Genomic DNA, 21,755 nt, shown 5'->3' with positions numbered 1-21,755 from the left:
CATCAACTAGTCACTATAGGTTTGAATAATCCAACAATTCGCCCCACTCTTTTCCCATCTCCACTTTGATATGCCTGTGCAATACTACATATACTGTACATGGTACATGTACATGAAACATATACTGTTTTTTTCTTGCTGTACAACTAAGTCAGAATAATACACAGATCACATGTGAAAAATAGAATACATTGAATATGGATCCCAGAGTCAGGTCTAATGCAAATATCTAGACTGCAGCTCACCCACCAGAGTGTGGTCCAACCTTCCAAAGATTTTCATTTTCAAACGTTTGGAATATTCCAGCAGCATTGGACAGCATACAACAGGCAAACAAAAATAGATGAGAAATGGTCAACCTAATTCTCAGAGAAAAAACATTCTGTGGAGACCTGGAGTCACGTCCACTCATGAAGTCCACTGATCTCTGAACACTAGAGCAGAGCGCCCTCAGCGCAGTCCCGCGATGGTGCACAACTCCTACGCAGAGAGGTGTGCTACTGTATCCAACAGCCCCCTGCCCTCCGCCTTGTGCAGCTTTAGATTAGCGCTAATTATCATACAGCTGCCAATTGATCCGTGGTGCGCCGTAGTAGGACTTAAGTATAGCCACTCTCTTGAGTCAGAGACCGATAGAGACTTGTAGATTGCTCAACGACAGTATCCAAACGCTGTTTTAGGACTCCAGAGAGCCTCCTCAGTTGCCCCGGGTGTGTTTTTTCAGTCCACAAGAAGTTTGGCAACCAGCCCAGTTCATTAAGCAAATACTATTGATGCCATGACCCTCTATAAGCTCCCTACCCCGGCAAAGAGTAAACAGCCTAAATAAATGCAAGAAACTACAGAAAACATTTAATCTGAAACCTAGATTAATTGAGTGAGAATATAAATCCTTACCTTATAAAGTAAGATGCCTTTATAGTCTGAGAACACATTTTCAGAGTACAGACAGGGGTTCTGAGAGAGCAGTGTAACACAGAGTCATCTCTATCCCCAACAACAAAGACTATTCATTTTTTATGATTTGGCGTCATACAAAAAGAAAATGACTGGCGGTGAATTATTTAACACACAAGAGAAACAGAGCATCTTAAAAATGTAGTGAGGTGGGTTACCATGTTACAAATGCACCACCCCAGAATATATAAATGTGTTTTTTATTCCAATGAAAAGCCTGAATTTGTCCCATAACTGGTTCCCCCTAGCTTATATAAGTGCTGATCTTCTTCTTCCATAGGTCAGGATGAGAACGAAAAGCAGAGTGGGATTTTAAAGATTTAACACAGATAACCACAGACCTACGGTCAGATCACCAACCATGATATATTGTTCAAAACATAACTCACGGCGAGAGGACTACCAGGAATATCCATCCACTGCAGACTCGCTAATGTGCATTGGAGAATGCATGCATACCGTAAGTGTATTCTTGGAACACTATGCAATTTTGGACAGACACAGAAACATGTTCACCCCTTCTACCAGTTATTTATTCATGGCTATGAACTCATTCATCTCAACAGCACCATACAGTATATCCCATTTACAGTCCAAGAGTGTTTGTCATGCAGGGAGTGGGCATAAGATGGAGAATTTCAACAGGATCAGCCAGAGATTGTGTCCAATGAGGCTGAATAGATAATGATGAGATTAACTGGGGCAGCCTGCAGCGACAACAGAACAGACTGAATGATGATGGACTGATGGATGCATCCTGTCATTACTCCTCCATCCTTATCCACCTGGTAGAACATGGCTGTCTACGGCCACATGGTCAGGACTTAGGACAGTTGCCGGTGCTGCTTAGTCAAGTCTGGAGTGATATACACTTCTATTCATAGCTTTCATGTGACGTCACAGCATAGTGGAAACGCCCACCTGACGGGCAAAAGGCACTTTTTGCGGGCAAAACCCACGGGCAAAACCCACTTTTTGCGGGTTAATAACTTTGATTTCCCGTGGGTTAGGAAAATAATTCCAACGTGTCCGGATAGAGTAGAAGACAGGGAATCCAACACTATTTGAATGGAGTCCACTCCTATCACCGTGGACACAGCAAGGAGCGAATTCCCGGATATAAATATTCCCTCGCCGACAGCGGGAGTTGGGAGTTTCGTCCAGCAGCCGGTGAACGCCCGGTTGATCGAGTTTCATATTAAAAGTATATCTTCTCGGGGTGTCAGCGCGGTGGTTAAGTACTCAAAATGACCGTATACTGATGGTGAATTTAGCAATAATAGTCTTATGTTTGTACCACCTCCATAACCGGTGTTATTCACGGGAAAAGCCGGTCAAGGAGGCACCCTTTGCAGGTCAATAACTTTGATTCTCCGGGGGTTAGGAAAATAATTCCAACGTGTCCGGATAGAGTAGAAGACAGGGAATCCAACACTATTTGAATGGTGTCAATCCTCCACTCCTATCACCGTCGTGTATCTTGATAGTTCTTCATGAGTGAGGTGGTCTAAATAGTAGGCAGCCATGTTGAGCGATGTTGCTATGATACTTTTTGCCCGTCAGTTTGGTGGTTGCTAGGGAAGAAACCACGTGACTGAAAGCTATAAAATTCAATTAGTCAATCTGTTATTGTCATCTGTTAGACACACATACATGCACAAGCACGCACGCACACATTTTAGTTTAACTATATTCTGCAGAAGCTTGGTGTTTTCAGTAGTAAATTACTTCTTTGCCATGTAGTCGTGACTCAACTTGCTGCATGTTTCCCCAAATCAAAAAAAGAAATAGAAATCACAATCATTCCAGCCCTTAAACTTCAAATTTCCAGACGTTTTCTTCTTTCACAGCTTTCTGCTTTCCCACTTTGCTTCACCTCACCTGTTTTTTTCTCTCTCAGAGCTTTTTAGTTGCATTCCCTCTGTCATACTGACTGATTATCTGTCGTGTGTACTTTTTGTGTAGCTTTAGTTTGACAAACTATATTTCGCTCAAGGGTAGCATTAGTGTAGTTCTTCTTCCCTTGTAATGTAATTGGTCATTTCGTTAAATACATTTTCAGAGCAGCTTTCCCCAACACGTGTGACTTTCATACAAAATAAACTGCGCACTCAGAACAAATTATGCCAGAAATATCCAGGCACAAGAAGATGACGCTCTTGGCTAATTCCCGGGCAGGGAAAGTCTTGACGGGGTGATGTCACATCAATTGTAATTCTGAAAAAGTAATCATTCTCTGACAGTAGACAATGTAGTGCACAGATTTTCTCAGAACTCATAAAAATGTTCTGAGGTTCTGATTGCTTCATAAATGAATAATTCACCACAGACTGTAGTCTGGGCCTGCAGCTCCTCACTAAAGCTTCACATAACTTCAAAGGGATTCGCTAATGTGCTGCTCCAGTTCCACAGTACAGTACATGTGCACCAGTCTCTCAGGGACAGACAACAAACATGTACTGAGGGAAAAACTGTCAAGTAGTAAATGTACTCACCTGCATGAGCGTCTGAGGGAGCCGAGATCACAGCATGGTGGGAGGACAGAAGAGGGACAGGGTGGAGAGAGAGAGAGGGGGGAAGTGTGACAATTCAGTGAGAGATTATACAATCATTTTTGTCCTTCATTGCTTCTGTGATGAACCTCAGTAGCTACTAGTGCGCCAGTGCATCAGTTACAAAAGCTCCTCTAACGGTAACATTTGGATAAAATTTAAATTTTATTCAAGCCTAAATGCTGACATCATACTCACATCACACGGTCTAACACAGACCACCACATCCCAATGGAGCGTGTCTGAACCTTGTGTCTAACAGCTCTGATGTTCAGAGCATAAACAGATCAATAACTGGCTGCTAGACCCATAACCTAAACCAAGTCCCCCTCCCTCCTCCTCTCTCCTCTTGTTTCTCTCTCTCAAAGAGTCCAGACTACTGGCCCCGGTGGATGTGGGGTGTCCAGGGCAGTCTGTCCTTCTGTAGGCTGACAGGTGGCTACTGATCCTGGGGTTAAGAAGTAAGGAAACCTGGCACACAGGCCCTCCTAGACACAGTGTTTAATAGTGTAATGTACAGTATTAAACACCAAATTAAGTCAAATATAGTCATGTTTTACTGGATTTAACAACACAGTTAGGCCTGAGATTAGCCAGCATTATGCAAAAACTGTTGAGCATTATTATTTGCAGTCCACAACACTGAGATTATCCACTTAAAACACTTAATTCCACCTGATTTAACTGTTAAATCAATGGCTGGCCTTTCTGGGGGCAGCTTAATCAAACGGACTGCAGTCCTCTAATCCCCCAGTCATAACACAAGGCCTGCGCCAGGTGGTAGACTGGAGCTCTGACGGCTGTCCTGCCCTAAAAAAAAAACGCACATGCATGCAAGCAGACACACACACACAATCAACTCACAGGGAGTAGGAGTAGGAGAAAGAGTGTGTGTGTGTGTGCGTGTGTGTGTGTGTGTGTATTTATCTATGTACGTATATGTTTACAGACTTACCCTCTGCTGTATAGTGGCATGCTTGTGTTCCATATCCCTCTTCTCCATGGCTGAGTCAATCACCAACTGATCCAGCTGCAAACAAGGTAGCAAATAAACCAGGATCAGGCTGACTTGAAGTCCTCCGTGAATGAGTGGAGAACACAAGATTAAGCCAAGGAATATCAACCGGAAATCTTCATGTTGAGGCTCAGCAATTCCAACATGGGAGCCAATCTGTTAGAATCAGTTAATATGATCCGGCACAACACTTTGAACTACTGTAGCAGAGGTATAATGACATATTAGTTCAATGTATACTAATGAGACATTGACTCAGATGTGCTTCAGTATCCATCTCCCTGTTATATTCCATCTGATGAGAACATCTGATGTGTTGACATCATAGACTTAGCCTGTGGCTGGATTACACCATATTTGCATCAATACAGCTCGATACAAATCAAAAACCTAATGGGTTTTTTATGTAAACAGACCACAGAGGCCACAGCATCAGTCGGTGATGCAACTGCCTGTGTGTCGTTATTTCATAACCAGATTCAGATGCAATACAATTTTTTTAGGGGGGCCATGGCCTTTAGGGGGAGGGAGGTAAACAACACACACAGGAATAGGCTGGGTGTGGAGGAGGATGGTGGTCAGATGTTGCTCACCTCTGCAGCCAGGTTCTTCATGTAGGGGTCAATCTCATCCAGCAGGTTGTAGCCCTGCTGGAACAGGGAGTACTGGGCGTGCATGAAGGACAGCATCTGGAGGGGAGACAGAGATGCTTTTTTATGATATTTACCTCACCTTTTCTTATCCTGGGGAACAGGCTACTATTGAAAAGATTTTTGAAAATACTTTTTGACAAGGAAACATTTTTAATTGGGATATTGACATGTTTAACGATGGCAAATCACTGGCTCTATATCACACTGGTACATTCTGTAGTGATTCCGTAAGCAACACTTACAGCATCTAGGATTTCAAATTTCTTCTTGGCCTGAAGGACGTTGATCTGCAGACAAAGAGTGATATTTGTGATTTTTATTTTATTTTAAGAAATAAATACAGATACATCATCAGTGGATACCATGTCACTACATTACTGAGGACATCACTTCATTGTTCTCTAGTAAATGAAACTGGTCATAAATAACAACACTAGTCATAAATAAAAAGTCAGTAGAATACAAATTCTACCAGTAACACCCGAATGGCAACCTATGTTGAAATGCTGCCCTCTTGTGGAGAATAGTTATAATGTTTCACCGTCATTAGACAAAGCCTCATCATCATCATCATCATCATCATCATCATCATCATCATCATCATCATCATCATCATCAACTACTACTACTACTACTACTACTACTACTACTACTACTACTACTACTACTACTACTACTACTACTACTACTACTACTACTACTACTACTACTACTACTACTACTACTACTACTACTACTACTACTACTACTACTACTACTACTACTACTACTACTACTACTACTACTACTACTACTACTACTACTACTACTACTACTACTACTACTACTACTACTACTACTACTACTACTACTACTACTACTACTACTACTACTACTACTACTACTACTACTACTACTACTACTACTACTACTACTACTACTACTACTACTACTACTACTACTACTACTACTACTACTACTACTACTACTACTACTACTACTACTACTACTACTACTACTACTACTACTACTACTACTACTACTACTACTACTACTACTACTACTACTACTACTACTACTACTACTACTACTACTACTACTACTACTACTACTACTACTACTACTACTACTACTACTACTACTACTACTACTACTACTACTACTACTACTACTACTACTACTACTACTACTACTACTACTACTACTACTACTACTACTACTACTACTACTACTACTACTACTACAGTACTACAGGTGCACAGTGTGTGTGTGTGTGTGTGTGTGTGTGTGTGTGTGTGTGTGTGTGTGTGTGTGTGTACGTGCCTTTCAGCTCAGTGCAGAAAATGTATATCATTGTGACAGATATATTGAATAAGAGCTCCATCACTTCTCACTTTTTTCAATATCCGTTTGGACAGTATCTTACAAAGGTAAACAACTGCTAACAAAAAAAACATGTTTTGCATGTCAATCAAACATCACTGTAAATCACTGTTATATTGTAAATGACCTTAATATGAACCAAACATGGCCCTTGAGGCAGTTTAGAAATCAAACACCGGAAACCCAAAATCCAGAAGTTAAGTTCACCGGATATGTTAATGAATGCAGTGACCTACAGTAAATGAAATGCTGCGCTCCATTTGAGACATGCATCTCTCCTTATCATCTACCATCTACCGACATGCAGCACATCGCTCCTTATCATCTACCATCTACCCACATGCAGCACATCCCTCCTTATCATCCACCATCTACCGACATGCAGCACATCCCTCCTTATCATCTACCATCTACCGACATGCAGCACATCCCTCCTTATCATCTACCATCTACCGACATGCAGCACATCCCTCCTTATCATCTACCATCTACCCACATGCAGCACATCCCTCCTTATCATCCACCATCTACCGACATGCAGCACATCCCTCCTTATCATCTACCATCTACCGACATGCAGCACATCCCTCCTTATCATCTACCATCTACCGACATGCAGCACATCCCTCCTTATCATCTACCATCTACCGACATGCAGCACATCTCTCCTTATCATCTACCATCTACCGACATGCAGCACATCCCTCCTTATCATCCACCATCTACTGACATGCAGCACATCCCTCCTTATCATCCACCATCTACCCACATGCAGCACATCCCTCCTTATCAGCCACCATCTACCGACATGCAGCACATCCCTCCTTATCATCTACCATCTACCGACATGCAGCACATCCCTCCTTATCATCTACCATCTACCGACATGCAGCACATCTCTCCTTATCTGCCTTCAGCCACATTCCATTTACCCCCCCCCCCCCGCCCCCCCCCCGCCCCCCTGCACCCCACCCCCCCGCCCCCCTGCCCGCCCCCCCCCCCCCCCCGCCCCCCTGCACCCCACCCACCCAAAAAAAGGCCAGATTCCAATTTGAGCAGTGAGGAAAGCCGGCAGACACAATGCCAAACAGCACAGGGAGCATACTGGAGATCCCAGACATCACACTGAATCAGTCACTATGTTGCCACAAGCCGTTAATAAATATGTCTGCTTGTCTGGCCATATTATTAAAAAAGCCAATCATTCCGTTTTTATACAAACCCAACCAAATCGATATGAGCACTGAAACATTCACACGCATTTCTAAAGCGGCAGATGGCTCCTTGGACGAGAGCGTCTTTTTATTTAACTGTGTGTCGCAATGGATAGACGCCTGTCCTCATTGGTCCTCACCTGAAGCACGTAGTCCAGGGCGAGGTGGCGGAAGCACTTGCGGGTGATGCTGAGGGTACCGGTGGCCTCCTCCACCTCGTGGGGCTTGTTCCTGGGCGCCTGGGCGTTCTTCACCTGGGCGATCTCCAAGTCCTCGCGCACACGGTCAAAGTGCTTCTTGGTGTCCTTGAACTTGCGGACATCCCTGAGAAAATCGGGGGAAAGTGAGATCGGTTTTTAAATTTAGGCACACTTCACATCGTTCCCGCAGGTCTTCCTGAGCAAGGTAATAGAGGGCAGAAGTGAAAAAAACGTAGCTGAGAATGACAACAGATAGAATAGACTCACTAAGGAAACTGCAATAGTTTGCTATGTGTCCCTCACCGTGTCCCAAGGCTATTCATGACTGTGGGGCAAGGTTGTGCACTAATGTGTTCCTAAATCTCCAACCCAGTTGATATTCCTGTTGTCAAGAACATTTTCTGCAGCAGCCAGGGCTAGGGTCATAAATCCCCCGAAGGTGGTGTACTGAGAAGCCTAATGAGAAATCTGTCCAACCATTCAGATTGATTAGAGTGAGGAAGTGTGAGGAAGACTCTGTAACTACCAACGAGTACTCTAGCCGATTAAAGAGAGAGAGAGAGAGAGATGATAGAGAGCAAAAGAGAGAGAGAGAGAGAGAGAGAGAGAGAGAGAGAGAGAGAGAAAGTGTATGTGTGTGTGCCATGTGTGTGCGTGCATGTGCGCATGTGCATGTGTGCATGACATGTGTGAGTCTGTTTTACAGTAGCAGTGAATGAGTTTCAAACAAGATGCCATAGAATGTCATCAGACCCTCAGTTTCCCATCAGGCTACAGCAGGCCCGTACTAGTGATCAGACCTAATACAACGACCACCTTTGACCTTTAACCTCTGACCTCCCCAGGTAAAGGTCCCTGAGCCTGGGGATCAACTGTCTGCTTCCCACCTCTGATGTGGTGGAACCAGACCATTAATCAGTAACACTTACATTTCCCCTCAGGTAGGGCCATGTCCACAAAAGGAGAAGTACAAAAGTACAAAAATAGCCTCATCCTTTTTTTTTTTTTTAAATACTGTCCCCAGGCATAATTGCAGAAGAGGTGATTCAGATAGGCATATTTTAAAACGCTAAAAGATGTTCCCTTTTAAGCCTACTGGAAAGAAAATGTGGACATGCTCCTCATAAAATGTGTTGGGACTTAGCTTCCCTACCTAACTCTGATGATAGTCGTATGGCAGGTACTTACTCTTTGACAAAGTTGTGTAGCTGTTGCTTGACAGATCTCTGGGCTTGATCGAACAGAATCTGAAATGAAAAGGAAGAGGCTATTAGCCTTAAGAGTATTCCAAAGAATAAGAGTAGGTACTGTCTGCAGCTGAAACACATAATAAAACCTGCCCATCTCCCCGCCTTCAGAGACTTGGTTTTATGCATTGAAATGCAGTGTCGTTATTCATCATTCTCCAGCTTCAACCAATAGAGGGCACTATATAATAAAGCACTGCAATCACAACAAATGGATTTGGAGATGTATTCAATGCAAATGATACACAATTGAGATTATCGTTTGATACATATAAATACAGTGTGGTGAATAACACACATGTACTCCAAAACACACCGACACACACGCAAACACACAGAGTCCGCCTTTCCTTCATTCAAAAATCCCCTCATTCCCCCCACCCCTCGTTCCCTCGGAAGCCTTACACACAGACTGCAGCATGGAGTTGCAGTCCAGCAGAAGGGGGATCTGTGGGTGAACGATGCGACACTGTCTGCGCTGCGTTGCACACACCGCACATGTTCATTCTCATTAAAAGGGACCGTGTGATACACTAATGTCTAACACCACAACAACACAGCTTAGCCTCTCTATGACGTTAGCTTTTATAATCAAAACCTGTTTCAGACTTTTAGATGCAGCCAGTCAATTATTTGAATGACAAAACCACAAACCATCTAGCTCAAACCCTGCATCACCATACCCTGCAAGCAGGGTACAATACAACAATACAGCATGTCTGCCATTCCAACAAGTCTGTGTGTTCTAGACGTCAACAGTGCCGCTGCCACGCTGCGGCTGCAGCTAAATAGGTCACTCGGGCAGAGAGGGAGGGAGGAAGGGAACAGGAGAGAGGGAGGAAGGGAGCAATAGAGAAACAGAGAGAGAGGGAGAGAGGGAAGGGAGACGGCTTTGGGTACAACGTGACGACATTGCAGCCACTGCCTCTACACCAGAGCACTGATGCACGCGGCGTAAAAACCTAGCCATCAGGGACATTCTCCTATTCTCGCCTTACAAAAAAACTAAAACATTGCTGTCAGTGGTGGACAGTTCAGGGTAAGGATGGCCCCTCCGATCATCCTCTAGTAATTGAGGCTGGAACGGTTCCAGTCGGTTCCCGGATTAGAAGACAGATTTGGTTTTGGGAGACCCTGGGTGTCTTTTGGGGAAAATAATACAATTACAATATGGGATTACAACAGGGTCTGTAGATTGTGTTATTAAGTATGTTTCCTTTTTGTAAAGAAGCTCTGATTTTTTATTTGTGAGTTTCTTGTTCTTAAAGTGAACATTTTCATAAATAAAAAAGTATGAAAAAAGGGTCTGAGGTGAGGAGTCCGATGGCTCCCAAGTTCGCATCATGTTCAAGGCCGAATAGCATATGGGGTCCACACCATCCGCGGGCAAGCTGTGACCAGTTAGTATACCACTAACCAGTTTATTGCAGAGGCACTTAACGAGTAATCAATGTGATGTAAGATTCCATAAAGGCATCCGTTTGTCAGGCCTAATAACACCACTGAGGCTAAATGTTGATCAATTATGAGACTCGAGTGTGCGCTGATGTCACTCCTACGGCATACGCTGTGTGTAGCGTATTTTCATGGTGAAAGAGGCATGTTTTATTGCTCCATAAACTTCTTTGGGTCCAAATAAGGCCAACCCTGAGACTGGGGGGCAACAGTACTGAACGGTCCTTACTGGAATCTTTAGTGTTTCTCCCATCACCCAGGATCAGGACCAAAGGCTCCTCTCGATGAACCAACAAAGGAATTCCTCTTCTTCAACAAACGTCTGCCTCATCCAACGGATCGACGGACCATGAATATGTTAATCGCAGAGCAAGCCTCCAGTAGATATACTGCTTTTGATGTGTCTGGCCTCAGAATGCCTTCTGGGATAGCTTTCAAATGGAGCAGTGTGTGTCTGGAGGCGGACGGCGGCCACCCTTTTTTGTCAGTGTAAATCTGCCGACCTTGGCAATGGAAGGAGGAGGGAGAACCGCCAGGTCTGGCTGTGTGTCTCTGCAGCGTGTGTGGTCGATTGTTTGGCTGGATGGGGTTTTATGAGCTACAAAACAGCAAGTGAGAATTGGATCACGTGTGACCATAGAATCTCACACACACGTGGACTATCAAAACACAATCTGCAGGGCCGACCGACTGGTAATAAACAGAAGTGTGTATAACTGGGCCCGACGTGATTGGACACCCTCTCTGCAGACGTCGCAGTGACGTGTGTCGGGGAATATTTGAGGGTAAGTTTGAGGTGGACTGTTGCTTTGTTTAACCCACGGAGGCTTTAAAAGTTTGTAGCACTGTAAATACGCCTTCAGGTTGCTTAGAGTATGTTTGCGTGTGTGTGTGTTTTGTGTGTGTGTGTGTGTGTGTGTGTGTGTGTGTGTGTGTGTGTGTGCGTGCGTAGACAGAGAGGTTCTGAGGGTTTTCCTGGCTCCGGAGCGGTGCAGTCTGTGGCATTCCTGAGCTGCTTCGTGGTGACAGACCGTGTGGAGGCCGAGCGGCTGCACATACATACACTACACTCTGCCTTCAATTGGCCAAGAAGCCACAGGTGTACCCTGGAGAAACCTGCCAACACACAGAGACTCACAGAACCTACCTCCCAGGTCAGGGCCTAGGACGACGGACAAGGGGCTGTGAACTAGAGAGGCTAGGCAGAAGCTGGTAAACCTATCCTGCACATCCTGATATTAGACCTCGGTAATCCTTCTCTGAATCTTAAGCACTCCGTCTAATAAGCATGTGGGGACATTAACAGATCAGATATCGTTTTAAAACACCCGGCAGCAAGCAGTCGAAACCCTACTAAGTCCTCTTTAGCCATTTGCAGTGAAATGCTGTATAACCATTACACTCAGTGGCCAGAATGAACGCTATGGTTGCAGGGCTGTTATATAGATAGAATCTCCCCCTTGTCCCTTTGCTCATGTGGCTCAACAGCTTCCAACACCGAGACAGACCAGAAGTTGGCATCCCACTTCGGAATTCTGGTAACACAGCACGGTCCAGGCTAAAAGTAGCAGATTCCTATTTCCTCCAGTCCAGGAACCAGAGAATCGTGTGTGGCTGATGATCCTAACTGAACTGGAACGTGACGGGAATCCTGCCCATCCCCATCCCTATCCTTTCTCCCCAGTCACGTTGCCCATGCCCCCCCCCCCCCCCCCCCGCCACACACACACACACACACACACACACACACTGATAATCCAGGGATTGTGTGCAAATAATGTTCAGGAACTGTTTTATTACATTAAGAGCTGGTAACTCCAATGTAAGCCCTGCATTCTCCCCCCCGGTCTGTAATATTTCCCTGCCCCCATTCTCTACTCATTTTTACCAAAACAATGAATATTAAGAGAGACATACTGTAAGTACATCAATAATGCATCAACAACTCGAAAGGACTTTCACGCTTGAATAATACAGCGACTATTTAACAGTCGGCCCTATTTTTCTGATGTTTTGTTCGTCTGAAAGAAAGGAAAATCTATTGTGAATTCCTTTGAAGGGAAAAGAACATCTAGTCTGCGCTTTTAGGGGAGCTATACTTGGCCTGCGTCTCAGCTCCAAGCAAACACAGTCTGTTTGTTCTGTTGTGTGGTGCTGGACTGGCACAGACACTGGGTTGGGAAGTGGAGGGAGACATGGGCCAGGACTCTGCCTTTGCATGTGTATGCCTGGCCACAGTGTGTGTGTGTGTGTGTGTGTGTGTGTGTGTGTGTGTGTGTGTGTGTGTGTGTGTGTGTGTGTGTTGGTGTGTGTGACTATGGGATATGAGGGCACAAGCGGTTGGCTGTGACAGGGGCAGTTGGCACGCAACAGTCCCATTTGTATGAGTCCTTTAGTAGGCTGGAGGGGTGCCCATTGTGAAGTGTTGGAACAGTGGCAGCTGCAATGCCTCTAAAATGCACACACACAGACACACACAGAAACACACACAGACACACACAGACACACACAGGCACACACAGACACACACAGACACACACAGACACACAGACACACAGACACACAGACACACAGACACACACGACAGACACACACAGACACACACAGGCACACACAGACACACACAGACACACACAGGCACACACAGACACACAGACACACAGACACACAGACACACACGACAGGGGGTTGTGGGAACTATCACAGGCTGCAGATATACTGTAACACTTGTCATTTCTTACTCATTAATCTCTTGCAGGATTGTTGGAGTCCTTGAACTGAAATATGGGCGGTCATTGTACCTCAATATGCTGTTTCTGTTGATATGAAACCAAAGGTGCAAAAGATGTACAATAAACTGCAATAGTTTTACAACGCTTCATAAACATGCAATGCCCTTGTAGTCAGCTGAAATAGTGTCTGACTCTTAGCTAGTGGCCTAGTTAAAGATCATTTTGTTACCATGGGAGACCAAAGAGGGTATGTATCTTGCCTGGGCGCTTATTCTGCTCCTTTTCATGTGAGACATCAAAGCAACAAAGAGCAGCACTGAGCCCCAATCATGCTAATGTCCAGTCAGGCTGCTGGCTCTAGTGGACCGGAGGGAGGGAGGCAGGGGGGGAAACTGAGAGCTCCACCCAGCTGGACTTTCAGTAGACAGGCCAGCTGGGCTTGGGCTTGGGCTTGGGCTTGGGCTTGGGCCTGGATCTCGATCTCGATCTCGATCTCGATCTCGATCTCGATCTCGATCTCGATCTCGATCTCGATCTCGATCTCGATCTCGATCTCGATCTCGATCTCGATCTCGATCTCGATCTCTCTCTCTCTCTCTCTCGATCTCTCGATCTCTCTCTCTCTCTCTCTCTCTCTCTCTCTCTCTCTCTCTCTCTCTCTCTCTCTCTCTCTCTCTCTCTCTCTCTCTCTCTCTCTCTCTCTCTCTCTCTCTCTCTCTCTCTCTCTCTCTCTCTCTCTCTCTCTCTCTCTCTCTCTCTCTCTCTCTCTCTCTCTCTCTCTCTCTCTCTCTCTCTCTCTCTCTCTCTCTCTCTCTCTCTCTCTCTCTCTCTCTCTCTCTCTCTCTCTCTCTCTCTCTCTCTCTCTCTCTCTCTCTCTCTCTCTCTCTCTCTCTCTCTCTCTCTCTCTCTCTCTCTCTCTCTCTCTCTCTCTCTCTCTCTCTCTCTCTCTCTCTCTCTCTCTCTCTCTCTCTCTCTCTCTCCATCAGGTGAACACAATCCCACCTCAGCCTGCCAGACAGGCAGACACTCCCTGACTGACTGACTACACAGGCATTGGGGCAGGATAGGAATCAGGTCAGCTAGTGCTTTCTCATTCTAGCAGTACAATATATGAAGGTTGACAATGAAGGCTGCTACCCTGCCCGAGTGGATGTAAATATAGCCACATATATAGCCACATGCAGCATATAGCAACAGTGTTCTGATAGAGATGCCCTGGTGTGACTGGTGGTGAGCAAGAATCTGCATCACTGGCAGGCCTGGTCTACTGTAGCGACTGTACTGTACCCTACAGTCAACCCCTCCTCACACTGTACCTCAGAGGCCTTAAGCGTGGATGTGCTGGAGCGTAAGGACTTCCCTTCAGCCCCTGTGATGACCTGGTAGTAGTTTTACTCAGCGCTCCACTGCCCTTTGCATGGAGTTCCATTGAGGTCCATTCATTATAGCCCGAAGCTAAGGTATACTCGTATACAATACAAGCTAGCGTGACGGAGTCTGCGGCCGAGGCTGAGTCATACAGGTTATTTTTCCTGCCTGTCTACTACAATATCCACCATCGCCTTAGTGACCTCAGCCATTGCCCTCTTATTTGTAAGGCTGCTCTTGTAATCTTATCTCTCTCTCTCTCCCTCTCCCTCTCTCTCTCCCTCCCTCCCTCTCTCTCCCTCTCCCCCACTCTCTGCCTCTCTCTCTACCTCTCTCTCTCTCTCTCTACCTCTCTCTCCCTCCCTCTCCCTCCCTCCCTCCATCCCTCTCTCAAAAAGGTGCTGGAGATGTGCTATCACAGACCTTTTCATGGCCTCAGAAGGAATGTGAAACTCATGCTTCTGGAATATGCAGCATCAAACACGCAACGTTGAACATGTGCCGTTCAGGACTTCAAAGGCTCTAGAGGGGGCAGGAGGTCGCAGTTTGGAGAGGCAAGGGGAAACAACACAGCAATAAATTGCATGAGTTCTGTGTCACGACAGGAGCTAGGTCGGAGTAGATACTGCTTGATGCATCTGATGCCACAAAACGTAGCATCAGATGCATCACGTTTGTGTGTTCAAAGCCGTCATTCACCGGAGTCAGAAAAAAAAAAATGTAGCTTTCCCTGTACAGACCAACATAGCACAGTTCTTCATGTCACATCTCTTCCAGGTGAGACAACTTTGTGACACTTCTACAGTACTGGTGGAGGTAGCAGGCGGAGGATGAGGATCCTCTCATGTGTCTATCCACCAGCCCGTCTACCAGTCCAATAATTGGCCTCATCTGTGCCCACTTAGAGAGAAGCTTAAGGAGACTGCGGCAGCTGCTATGTGGTATGGAAGCTTCCTTTGCCTTTTGAACTACTGCGGTCTGGTTGAGGATTTGACAAGTGTGCTGATGGACAGACACTCATAGCTGTGGCCACACACAGAACAGAGATAGAGCTAAAAGATAACTGGAATCGACATGTTTAATGATTTAGGAATGGAATGGCTCATGTTGAATCATTCAAAGACAGGTCAGCTTGACCCCCAGGTTTGTGTTAAGAGGGAAAAGAGACCCAGGCGAGGTCTAAACGTCTGTCCATGTTAGCATTTACAGATGTGATGATATCATTGTGCTGGTCTCTGTGGACATAGCTGTAGTGTTTGTAGCGTACAGTAAGGGATCAATTCGGAGACTTAAGACTTAGACAGAGAGAGACTTACCATGTGGTAGTTGACTATTTCCTGGAGCCTTTCCCCACACTTTTCCAGGCACTCCTGCAAAGAAAACAAAGCACAATAGCTTCAGCATATTGTATTACACTGTCTTAACAAGATTATTCTGTATATACCAAAGCGGAAAATCCTATAACTGTCGCTGTCATGAACTCGGAGAGCCACAACCAGAAGGGCTGGTTTTGATTTAATGTATCAATGAAGTTGGTCTACTATACATACTGTACAAATAGTACACATGTGTTAGAACTGGTTCATTCTACTGACACATCGAATACTGCCTCCCATCTTGTAGTCTGAGAGAGTGGGAAACATAATTGCAGGCCTGACTCCATTTTTACAATGGAAAATACAAATTAAGAACGCAGTTTAATAAGATACTCAAAATTAGCCGTATGGCAGAAGGCCTTTAATACCCCTTAATGTCGGCGGCAATGAGTCTACTCGTGCTGGTCTGGCCTGGGCTGTCTCTGAGGAGAGCCTCTGCAGACGCTGGTCCTGGAAGCAGGGCCAAGATGGAGTAAGTCTCCAGGCGTGACCCTCACTGACTATCAGTAATCAGGTTTACACACCTACACAGACCAAGGCTCGCGGTCAGAGGGCAGGAGAGTACCACCCCCACAGTCCCAGGGGTAAACACTGCGAAGAAGCTAGCCTCAGACATTCATGTGTATGTTTATTTTTTTAATCTTGAAAATACTGTAGACGCTGTGTTAATAATACGTGTGTAACAACAATACGACAGTTATGAAGTTGTAACCTGTCTGGAAACAGACAGAAGACGGGTTGTTGTGAGACTTCCAGAGTCCCAAATGAGCCTCACCGAGATCATCTCATCCTTCTTGCATTGTTGGGACAGGTCCCGGATCCCGTTGACAAACAGTTTGTTGGCGTTGACATAAGCCTTTCCCGCCTCGATCATCCCACTGCATAGCTTCACCAGCTTGGGGGGGGGAGAGAGAGAGGAGGAATGAGTGAGTGGGCGGGAACTATGACAGGAAAAGATACACATATTTCAAATCATATTTCTCACGCTACGTAAATCGAGTCTTCTCATGAATATGCGCAGTAGCAGAGAACATCTTTATCTTGATCCTCGCCAAGAATTTGACAGGCTACGATGAAACCCTGTATCGGTGTCTCTCTCTCTCTCTCTCTCTCTCTCTCTCTCTCTCTCTCTCTCGAAAACTAGGAACAGCATTGTTGCGTTCCACTTCAGATGTAAGAACACGTGTCTTACAACGTACACTTCTCCCTCACCCCAGGATTACCCTAAGTCATTTCCCACAAAGTGGAGAAAACCCTTTTTCTCTCTATTTTCACACATGCTTAAAATGACCACACTTAGTGATTACGCATGTCATTCGGTTGGGTGTTTGTTTTCAAGCCTTCAATTATCACCCCTCTAATGTTGCGGCGGAGCACATTCTCAGCTGGGGGCCATGTGTTCACCCATGAGATACATGTGCAACTGAACACTTCTGCCAATACTGCCGAAGGAAAATGTGGCCCAGGACTAAGGGAATCTGAGGACGTGAATATGAATATCACGCATAGGGATGGGTCTAGGCGCCACGCAAGCTTTTTCATAAGACACATTATAGTTATACAGTGAAAACACATTTTCAAATTCATCGAAATCTTCACCAACTACAGTGGGGGAACAGATGTGAACTTGACAGTCACCAAGGTCTGTCACAATGGGTGACAACAAACAGCCATCCATTTGACATATTCTAATGCACTGTATATTCTATACATATGTTTAGTGTTTTCGTTTCTACGTTCATGAGAGGAAGGGGGGGGGGGGTCGGACTCTGTTCTGAAGCCAGCCTCTGTCTTTTCTCTTGGCATTCTCAAGACTCTTTTCTAAAGCAAAACTCTGATTTCCTCCCAGCTGCTAACCAGACTTCTGACTGACCAAGCATGTCCCCCTTCTCCCTACAATCCCTAGAGGAACCCTGCAGGACTGGGAACGGCCAGGCTGCCTCGCTCTGGCTGTTGAAAGGGGAATTCCACCTGTTCTCCCACTGAGGGAGAAGGGCGCGCCACAGAGAAAGGGATTAGAGGTCTGACAGTTGGGTTCACGCTGCTGTAATGTCTGACTGTGAGTTACTGTAGGACGGTATGCTGGTGAGTGGCTGAGTGAGTTGGGCTACTGGCAAAGAGTTAGAAAACAGAAACTCCAAAACACTGGCGTTCTAATATGCTTCACAAATGTTTTATGCACGGCTGATCCAAAGTGTCAGTCAAACAAACCACATTCATCTGGCTTTACTGAGAGGTGGAACTTAGCTCCGCTTTATATTCTACTGGTGGGCTAACATTGGTGAGACGTAGCAGTGTTGTACAGGGTAGCCAGTCCGACAGGCATCAGAGCACTGGAGGGAACATGAAATCAAGATACGTTGTGTTCTTTTCCTTCCCTAATCTAATTGTCTAAGCCTGAAATGTCATTACACTGCCTCATGGTGAAATGAGTACTGTGTGGAAAACAACCCCAAAATCACAACAACTCGGGATATATCCATATGCACATTGTACTGCTTCATGCTTATGATTTCAACATTCTATAGACATCAGGTTATATTGGTGAATTTAGGGGAGGAGGCGATGGAATTTGAAACCTTGTGTACAGTATAATCCGAGGTTATCTTGGATATAATACTCAATACATAGCTCTGAAATACTCATGTTTAATTGTTAATAATGGATAGTGTGAGCTATATATGTAAGTCACTTAATCAAGATGATTAAGAGCTAAATGATAAATACCCTCAGAATAATATCAATCAAACCTTCACACTCATTTGCTCATTGGATTATTTGCACCATGCTACAGCATGCCAACACTGATGATAGTGATGGAAGAGCAGACTAACTTCCACTGAAACATAATTCAAGGTCAAATGTAGCAGATGGACATAGTGACATCACCGAGCATTACCGCCAAGCATCTGGCTTCCTCATTACAGGGTAACCGGATGGTTTGGAAGCCAGTCTAATGCATTCTAATGTTGTCAGCCCCTCTCTCCCCCCCCCCCCCCCCCCCCCCGCCCCCCGCTACCATTTCACATTTACACAAAACCCCAGCTGAAACATTAAGAAAGACAGAGTGAGATTATGCTGTCCATTTCAGAGTCACTGACCTTCAGTGGTTTAACATAGTTAGCATTAGGCGTTGCAGAGGGGTGTAACAGTAAGAAGCCCACAGCGAATTTGGAATTTACATTTGTGTAAATCTTGCATTGACTTAATCGTGCAGATCTTGAGTTAGGATACCACCCTTTCTTTGTAAACTGGGCAATCCGGGTACTAGTGTAATAATCATCATCCTCTAATCCTGAAATATAGGGGATGGCAGGACATTGAAACAAAAGTGACGTTAATAATAATAATACAAAATATGCAAAAAAACATTCCTGAGCACGGTTGTACAAGAGTGTAAAATCATTGGGATTCCTTACCTTGTCTAGTTTAGCTTCAATCTCTACAACCTCTGTTTCCACCTCATCAAGGTTTGCCCTGAAAAACCAAAATCAAAAGAGGTTGTTATAACAGACTTACCGGTATACACAATACAAGCTCAGCAAGAGCTATCAATCAATACACAGCCCAGCAAGACAAGAACACTGACCTCAATGTACATACATTATTTATTAGTTGTTTTATAGTTGTTTTACATTCAAATGCCTTATCCATTTTCAATATCAACCTCTGAATGTGCATTTTCTCACTGAACAGTATGCTTCTTGGAGAGCGTGGTGGACGACGGGACATAAATCTTCCAGTGACACAGAGGTTTCTTGGAATCAAACGCTGACGCGCATGCTGAGACAGGCCAGGGTGGGAGTGCTGCTGCTGCTGCTGCCGTGGGAGTGTTAAGTGACAGAGACGCCGGCAGGGAGTTAATTCAGCCCAGTCAAAACAAAGTGACAGATAGCCCTACTGCGGAGAAGAGTGTGTCTGTCGTCTGGCCTACCCCAAACCCTAATCCGGGTGACCGCAACCTCCACCACCACCACACCCCTCAACACATGGAACCTCAACGCCCAGAGAGAGAGAGAGAGAGAGAGAGAGAGAGAACCTCAACTCCCAGAGAGAGAGAGAGAGAGAGAGAGAGTGAGAGAGATAGAGAGAGAGAGAGAGAGAGATAAAGAGAGAGAGAGAGAGAGATAGAGAGAGAGCGAGAGAGAGCGAGAGAGAGAGATAAAGAGAGAGAGATAAAGAGAGAGAGAGAGAGAGAGAGATAGAGAGAGAGCGAGAGAGACCGAGAGAGAGAGATAAAGAGAGAGAGAGAGAGAGAGAGAGAGAGAGAGAGAGAGAGAGAGAGAGAGAGAGAGAGAGAGAGAGAGAGAGAGAACACTGCGGCCCACCGCTGGCCGCCTCACAGCAAACAAACACGTTGTCTCCTTAAAAGACGCCACAGCTCTGGGGGAGGCGTCCTCCTCCTCTCATCCCTCTCATCTCCCTTCCCATTGGGAGTCAACATTACAGGGGTGAGCCATGCAGGGATGAATCCATGGGAGGAAAGAGGGTTATACTAGCATGTTCTCTCCCTGCGCTGTGGGACTGGATGATGAACTGGAGTGTGCATGGCTTCTTGCCTCTCATCTACAGGCGACTGTATCTCCATATTAGTAGAGATCTCTCTCTCTCTCTCGTTCTCCCACGTACACGTTTCTATTAGAATCGGGATATTCTAGAGTGGAGCTGTGGACACTGATGAAAGTATCTGTGTCATATATGGGCCATGAGTGGCTGCCAGGCCCTCGGTACCCCTCTCTCTCTCTCTCTCTCTCTCTCTCTCTTCCTCTGTCAATCCCTCTGTGGCTCTTTCTGTGCGTCTCTCTCTTTCTCTCTCTCCCTGCCTCCATCCCTCTCTCTCACTTGGCTCGCAGTAGCCGGCTCAGGGGAGGAAGAACGGCACACGCTCTTCCTCTTCCTCTCTCTTCCTTCCACAGCCTTTACTCCCACTATGCCCATTCAACCGGAGCGTGTGTCCTCCAGGAAATAACAGACAAGACTCGGAGGGTTGCCTTGGAACCCAAAGCTTATCAATACAGTATTACATACCGTAGAGCTTTATGTTTTTACACGCTAACTTGTTGCACCAATTGCTGACCGCACCCAGCGATAATCCTAGTGAAAGCAACTCATCATGTTTTCATAGCTGATGTCACTTTTGAACAGCCCTGTTATGATGATAACACTGAGCTGTGAGGCCCTCTGCTTTTGTGGAGCTATGGTATATTTTCCTCAGGCCTTCCAGAGGCTGCAGCATGACCGTGACTGCTGAAATGACATCGAAATGTTTCTTTTACTCGCCCATGTGTCTGCAGGATTCCGAAATGCCCTGGTTAAAAAAACACATCCATGTGTCATTCTCTTCAAAGATTCAAATTCAAAATTCGGATTTGATTCTAGTGACTGTGAGCTCTTACAGAAAAACAACCCCACCTCTTATCGAGGTCAAATCAATAGTTATGCGTGAGGAAGTACAACAGTAATATGTTTGTAGGCAATAGTCAATACTACTAATGTGCTGGGGCTGGGCTTGCGGCGTGCCTCTCTGCATCTATGGTACAGTACAGTACAGTATCAGAGCATCTATGGTACAGTACAGTATCAGAGCTAGCATGCTTGGCCCCCTACAGCTGTCAGCCTTCCAG

At 45.5% G+C, this 21,755-nt stretch overlaps 1 protein-coding gene across 1 annotated transcript in view; it reads right to left on the bottom strand.

The window, feature by feature from the left end:
- LOC308160174 (arf-GAP with coiled-coil, ANK repeat and PH domain-containing protein 3-like) overlaps positions 1-21,755 on the bottom strand; it is a gene marked incomplete at its 5' end in the record, with an annotated part of 56,273 nt that overhangs the window by 12,965 nt on the left and 21,553 nt on the right. Inside the window, 9 exons of the mRNA XM_080534069.1 lie at positions 3,453-3,464; positions 4,465-4,539; positions 5,118-5,213; positions 5,420-5,464; positions 7,894-8,077; positions 9,142-9,200; positions 16,072-16,125; positions 16,907-17,026; positions 19,551-19,608. Coding sequence (XP_080390195.1) covers positions 3,453-3,464; positions 4,465-4,539; positions 5,118-5,213; positions 5,420-5,464; positions 7,894-8,077; positions 9,142-9,200; positions 16,072-16,125; positions 16,907-17,026; positions 19,551-19,608 — 703 coding nt within the window. The remainder of the gene's footprint in view (positions 1-3,452; positions 3,465-4,464; positions 4,540-5,117; positions 5,214-5,419; positions 5,465-7,893; positions 8,078-9,141; positions 9,201-16,071; positions 16,126-16,906; positions 17,027-19,550; positions 19,609-21,755) is intronic.

This window comes from Nansenia antarctica, assembly GCF_963989245.1.
Source record: "Nansenia antarctica genome assembly, chromosome: 6".
NCBI lineage: Eukaryota > Metazoa > Chordata > Actinopteri > Argentiniformes > Microstomatidae > Nansenia > Nansenia antarctica.
Note: the sequence above shows the minus strand (reverse complement) of the source record. Positions and strands in the feature narration are given on the sequence as shown.